Source organism: Otolemur garnettii, unplaced genomic scaffold, assembly GCF_000181295.1.
Source record: "Otolemur garnettii isolate 467f Iridium unplaced genomic scaffold, OtoGar3 scaffold00013, whole genome shotgun sequence".
NCBI classification, from domain to species: domain Eukaryota; kingdom Metazoa; phylum Chordata; class Mammalia; order Primates; family Galagidae; genus Otolemur; species Otolemur garnettii.
In genome coordinates this window covers 28,553,429-28,560,622 of record NW_003852408.1, presented here as the reverse complement: position 1 = coordinate 28,560,622, position 7,194 = coordinate 28,553,429, and the positions used below count along the sequence as shown (strand labels likewise).

The following is a 7,194-nucleotide window of genomic DNA, read 5'->3' as shown; positions in this document are numbered from 1 at the left end:
AAAAAAAAAAAAAAGAATGTCTACTTCAAAGTGTGGTGACTCACACCTGTAATCCTAGCACTCTGGGAGGCTGAGGTAGTGGATTGCTTGAGTTTAGGAGTTAGAGATCAGCCTGAGCAAGAGTTAAATCCCATCTCTAAAAATAGCATTGTGGCGGGTGCCTCAGCTACTTGGGAGGCTGAGGCAAGAGAATTGCTTAAGCCCAAGAGTTTGAGGTTGCTGTGAGCTGTGATGCCATGACACTATACCCAGGGCGACAGCTTGAGACTCTATTGCAAAATAAATAAATGTACCTTAGGAGCCAGGAATAATGGCTCATGCCTATAATCGTAGCACTTTAGGAGACCAAGTAGTTTAGACTGGCCTGAATAACATTGTGAGACCTCTGTTTCTACAAAAAAAAAATAAGAAAAATTAGCCATGTGTGCTGGCACATGCCTGCAGTCTCAGCTACTCGGTAAGCTAAGGCAAAAGGATGGCTTGAGCCTAGGAGTTTGAGCTCACAGGGAGTTATGATGATGCCATTACACTTTAGCACGGTGGCAGAGCAAGACCCTGTCTCAAAAGAAAAACAAAAACACATTACATTGTCCCTTTATGTAAGGACTATTAAGCATTGCTTCTTTTGGCTATTATATTGATACTTTAAATAATGGAAAATCATTTTCTTTTTGATGTTTAAAAACAGATTGATTAAACTATAATTCATATGCCATGAAATTCACTCATTTTAAGTGAACAATGATACTTTTTGTTCTTGGTAACTTTACAAAGTTGTACCATCATCACAATCTAGTTTTAGAACATAAAAAGAACGCATGTGCCCCATTTGTAGTCATTTTCATATCATTAATTTACCATGCCCAATGGCCAATGTGATTTTTTACAACTGACTATAAAATATGATAAAAATGAGCATTGTAGAATTTCTGAAATTATTTAGTATTCTACATTTGTTTCTTTTAAAGGTTTGATAATTTAGAGCATGGGCATTTTCTTTGATGCTGTTTCTTTATTTGGACACCAAAATTATTTAATAAGAGAGAGAATTGTGAGAATAATTTGAGTAAGAGGTGATTACCTTTGGAAAATGAATTTTAGTGTATGTGCTGCTGAATTGAGCACGGGAATTTAATTTTAAAATTTGCTTCTTATTTGGAGGTTACAAATAAATCAATGAATAGAAGGAAGTTATTCAGTAAATGTAAAGTTACAAATTTATTCAAGTATTTGAATTCAAAGGGTTTGATGAAGAAATTAATAATGTCTTTTAAGTAAGACTAAGATTTTATATAATAATGTTTACAAAGATTATCATAAAATTAATTTGTTTTGTTTTATTTCCTATATTTTAGCTTCCCAGAATCAAGAACGGCTATGTGCATTTAAAGACCCCTATCAGCAAGACCTTGGGATAGGTGAGAGTCGAATCTCTCATGAAAATGGGACAATATTATGCTCAAAAGGTAGCACCTGCTATGGCCTTTGGGAGAAATCAAAAGGGGACATAAATCTTGTGAAACAAGGCAAGTGATACTTTTCTTATCTGAAATGACTTTGTGTTTCATATAATTAAAATTCATCTAAAAAGGACATGGGAGTAGATTAAAATCCTGTCCAGAAAATAAGTAAATTTAAAATTATAACTAACTCTAGCTACAAACCCCAAATTTATAAAAGGTAATTTATCTTTGCTTATTTTTATAGCATCTTTCTTATTATCATGTTCTATGTGCTCTTAGCATGAAATTTAGGAAATACAGAAAACTGTAGAGAAAAACAAAAATCTCTACTAATGTACTCTTTTTAAAATACTAGTTTATCTCCTTCACAGGGGTTTTCTCCATACTGCTATGTTTATATGCATGCATACTTTCTTTCCCCGAAGTTAGGAGGATACCGTATAAATAATTTTGTACCCAGTTTTTTCCACCTTAATCATATCATGAGCATCTTTCCGTGTCTTTAAATATTCTCTGAAAACATTTTTAATCTCTGCACAATATTTATTGTATACATATATCGAAATTTACTTCCAGATTATTCTGTTGTGTAAGAGATTGTGTCATTTTCATGGTTTTACTGTAATATATAATATTTCAGTAAACAATTTTGAATATAAAATCTTTGTATGTGATTGTTTCCTTGAACTAGATTTTTTGTTATAAAATAGGTTAGAAAATATATGAATATTTTAAAGGCTCTCCATAAAAATTTCCATGTGGTTTTATTAATTATTTTATTTTATTTTATTTTATTTTATTTATTTGTTTTGAGACAGAGCTTCAAGCTATTGCCCTAGGTAGAGTGCCATGGTGTCACAGCTCACAGCAACCTCCAGCTCCTGGACTCAAGCGATTCTCCTGCCTCTGCTTCCCAAGTAGCTGGGACTACAGGCACCTGCCACAATCCCTGGCTATTTTTTGGTTGTAGCTGTCACTGTTGTTGGTGGGCCCAGGCTGGATTCAAACCCTCCAGCTCAGGTGTATGTGGCTGGCACCTTAGCCACTTGAGCCACAGGCTCCGAGCCTAATTAAGTATTTTAAAGACAGAGTGTCATTCTGTTGTTGATGCTGGAGTACAGTGACACAGTCATACCTTCCTGCTGCTTCAGACTCATATACTCAAGTTATTCTCATGCTTCAGCCTCCTGAGCAACTGGAACTATTGGCATGCAGCATCCCGGCTAATTTTTTTCTGATTTATATATATACATTTTTGAGACAAGTCTCACTCTGTCACCCTCAGTAGAGTACTGTGGTGTCACAGCTCATGGCAACCTCCAGCTCTTGGGCTTAGGCCATTCTCTTGCCTCAGCCTCCTGAGTAGCTGGGACTACAGGCGCCCACCACAATGCCCAGCTTTTTTTTGTTGCAGTTTTGCTGGGATTAGGCTCAAACTCGCCACCCTCAGTATATGGGGCTGGTGCCCTACTCACTGAGCCATAAGCACTGCCCCTGATTTATGTTTTTAGAGCTGGGGGTCTCATGTATTGCCCAGGCTGGTCTCAAACTCCTGGCTCAAGCAATCCTCCTATCTAGCGAACCCCCCCCCCCAAATATTGAGATTACAAACAGGAGCCACTATGCCTGGCCTCCACATGGCTTTCTAAAAATACTATTTGTTTACATTCCATCTAGCATTGTATGAGAGTGTTTGTGTTACTGAATCCTTGTTATGATTTGTATTATTATTTTTTAAACCTAGAACAATTTAATTGGTACAGATAAAAATGAAATCTTCCTGCTACTTTAATAATTCTTCAGTTAATCATAGATTTAACTTTATTCTTGTTTTCTTTATTCCTATGAAATGTCTGTTATTGGGCGGTGCCTGTAGCTTAGTGAGTAGGGCGCCAGCCCCATATACCAAGGGTGGCAGGTTCGAACCCAACTGAAAAAAAAAAAAAAAAAGAAATGTCTGTTATTACCTTTGCCATTTTTGTTTCTTAAAAAATGTATTTCCTATTGATTTGCAAAACTTTTTACTCACCGTCTCATATTTATTGCAATTATTTCTCAGTTTGTCGTTTCTTTTTGGTTTATTTTGTTGTTTATTAACTTGTTTACATTAATATTGATTCACAGGATGTTGGTCTCACATTGGAGATCCCCAAGAGTGTCACTATGAAGAATGTGTCGTAACTACCACTCCTCCCTCAATTCAGAACGGAACATACCGTTTCTGCTGTTGTAGCACAGATTTATGTAATGTCAACTTTACTGAGAATTTTCCACCTCCTGACACAACACCACTCAGTAAGTAGTAAAAAGAACTTACTTTTCTTTATATTTTCTTTCTGCAACGATTTGCAAAATATAAAACAAATACCCAAAATATTCAGGGTTAGTAGGAGTGAGAAGACTTCTAGCATTATGAGATTATATCTAGCAAACAAATGAAATTCAAAAGAGTTGCACCAGGATTTCCAAGGCATCAGTATAATACCAAATAAGTTTAAACCAACATATAATATTTTCTTGTAAGGAAAGAAATTTGGCAATATTAAGAAAACTGGGTGGCGCCTGTGGCTCAAAGGAGTAAGGCGCTGGACCCATAAGCTGGAGGTGGCAGGTTCAAACCCAGCCCCAGCCAAAAACTACAAACAAACAAACTACATGTGTGCTTACTCTTCTACACGTTTGTCATTTCTAGGAATTTATTTGGAGGATACATCTTTAATGGTACAAAATACATATGCATAGAATTATTTGTTGTAGTATCATTTGTAACTGCATGATATTGAAAGTAAACATGAAGAATAGGAGATTAGTTGAAATTTACTATGGTATATACATGTAATGGAGTTGTAACTATACCTCTATAAGAAAAATATAAGGCCTGTAATCCTAGCACTCTGTGAGGCTGAGGCAGGTGGATCGCCTCGGCTCAGGAGTTTGAGACCAGCCTGAGCAAAAGCAGGACTCCATCTCTAAAAATAGCTGGGCATCGTGGCAGGTGCCTGCAGTCCCAGCTACTCAGGAGGCTGAAGCAAGGGGATCTCTTGAGCCCAAGAGTTTGAGGTTGCTGTGAGTTATGACACCATGGCATTCTACCAAGGGTAACAAAGTGAGACTCTGTCTCAAAGAAAAAAGTAAGATCTCTACAAACTGAAATGTATTAATTTCCAGAAATAATGTTAGGTACAAAAAAACATTTTGTGTAAGACTGGATGGAATAAGAAAGCATATCTATTATCTACTTATCTTTTTTTGTTTGGTTTTTTTTTTGAGACTGAGTCTCACTTTCTCACCTTCAGTAGAATGCTGTGGTGTCACAGCCCACAGCAACCTCAAACTCTTGGGCTTAAGTGATTCTCTTGCCTCAGTGTGCCAAGTAGCTGGTACTACAGGTACCTGCCACAGTACCTGGCTATTTTTTTTAAGAGATGAGGTCTTGCTCTGGCTCAAGCTGGTATCGAACTCATGAGCTCAGGCAATCCACCTGCCTCAGCCTCCCAGAGTGCTAGGATTACAGATATGAGCCACCAACCATGGGCATTATCTACTTATCTTTACAAAAAGAAAAACATGAGTCAGAAAATAATGAAGTTACTTACAAGGGACACAAGGAATGGGGCAGAAAGGATATAAAAAGGAGTGCTATTCTCTGAGTGTAGCTTTTTATATGCAGTTTTTACTATAAATATCATGTCACCATTTTACATATGCAAAAAAATAAAATTAAATCATTTAGGGTAGAAAGGGGGGAACAAAAAAACCTCAAACTGAAATCAAGTAAAATAATCATACTGAAAGGAAAAAGAAGAACTAATCCAAATAATTTACACAGTATTTAGCAATGTACACTCTTTTGGACAAGATGGGATATAAAGGTGGGAGGAGAACTGCAAACACTCTTTTTAGAAGATTTGTTTCTTAGTAGTATGGGCAAAGAATTCTGAAACAGTTGTAGATGTACTATAGGATTAAGAAAATAAGTTAATATTCTTGAGATCCAGAGTTTTTACTGAAGAGACAGGGTCACACAATTATTGAATGGAGAAGAGAAACCTAAGTGAATAGATTGCAATTCAGATTATCAGTATAATTGATAATTATAGTGATAGAACTTGAGATTTTGGAAAAAATATATACATGTATATGGATATTTTATATGACTCTGTATAATGTACATGCATATATATATTGATATGTATTTTGTTTATATATATACATATATTTCTTGGTTCTATTCATTGAAAAGGACAAGAAGCAACAGTACCCCAGTAGCAGTGAGTATGCATAATGTTCAGATCTTAGTCTCTGATAGCATTTCTCACTTAACAGGTACCAGGGCTACTTGAAAATATGACTTATTCTAGGATTGGAACAGGATAGGTGCAAGATAAGTCTGAAACATCTTGTAATGTAGTGTTTATAATGCAAAAAGTAAGGAACAAAGTACCCAAAATATAATGAAGACTTGTCAAAGGACACAGGAGCCAGCTTGAAGGAACTGCCACTGGCTAAATCTGGGTCAATTTGAAATCTAAAATAAGTACAGTATTGAATTGTAAACCAATTGGAAGGAAAATGAATCATGAGTAGAATGTTAAATAGCAACTGATAAATTTAGGAATGCTGCAATTGGCAAATCATCATTCTACAGCTATCATTTTAAGGATCTGATCAGCAAGAATCATCAAAGAATCCTAAATGTAGGGACATTTTCAATGAGGAGACAGGATATTTGCATGGTTTCAAGGTGTCTCCTGCATAATAGCAAGGGAAAAATTAGTAATTATAAAATGTGGAAACTGGGCATTTTGACAAAGTGATTAGAATTAACACCATTAAAGAAAGGCAGATGGGGCTGGGTGTTTTGGCTCATGCCTTTAATCCTAGCACTCTGGGAGGCAGGTGGATTGCCCTAGCAAAGGCGAGATCTCACTCTACTAAAAAGGGAAAAACTAGTGGGCGTTGTGGCACGTGTCTGTAAGTGCCAGCTATTCAGGATGCTGAGGCAAGGGGATCACTTGAGCCTGAGAGTTTGAGATTGCTATGAGCTATGACACCATGGCCCTCTACCTAGGGCGATAGTGTACCCAGGTCAACAAAGTGAGACTCTGCCTTAAAAAAAAAAAAAGAAGATGGAAAACTATGACACATGGAGGATACAACATTGCTAATATGGTACTATATTCCAGTCAAGAATGTATAACCTGAATTGAATCATAAGGAAATACCAAACAAACCATAAGTTGTGAATATTACAAAAGGGGTTATATTCTTCAAAAACTGTCAGTGTCATATAAGATAATGAAAGGCTGTGGAAAAGGCCTAGATTAGAGGAAAAGAAAGACTTGACAAAAGAGAAGCAGTACCTCTTTTTTTACTGGAAGGAAAAAAATATGATAAAGGACATTTTTTGATCAATTGACAAAATAGATGATTAGAAAAAAATATTATTCAGTGTCAAACTTCCTAAAGTGGGTACCAATACTGTGATTTTATGAGAGGATATCCATATTCTTTGGAAATACTCTTAAGATATGTTTAGGAATAGGGGCTGTGATTTATATAAATTACTGTGTAGTGGTTAAAATACTGCATGTATGTGTTTGTGAATGTAGGAAAGGAGAATAAAAGGAAATGTGGGAAAATGGTAGCAATAGGTAATCTGGGTAAAAGTATATAGTGTGTTCTTTGTATTATTCTTGCAGCGAATCTGTAGGTTTTAAATTATTTATTT

The 7,194-nt window shown here is 36.0% G+C and overlaps 1 protein-coding gene across 1 annotated transcript in view; it reads left to right on the top strand.

Annotated features, from left to right (window-relative positions):
• Positions 1 to 7,194, top strand: part of BMPR2 (bone morphogenetic protein receptor type 2) — a 195,857-nt gene that overhangs the window by 95,003 nt on the left and 93,660 nt on the right. Inside the window, exons 2-3 of the mRNA XM_003785030.3 lie at positions 1,356 to 1,526; positions 3,588 to 3,758. Coding sequence (XP_003785078.1) covers positions 1,356 to 1,526; positions 3,588 to 3,758 — 342 coding nt within the window. The remainder of the gene's footprint in view (positions 1 to 1,355; positions 1,527 to 3,587; positions 3,759 to 7,194) is intronic.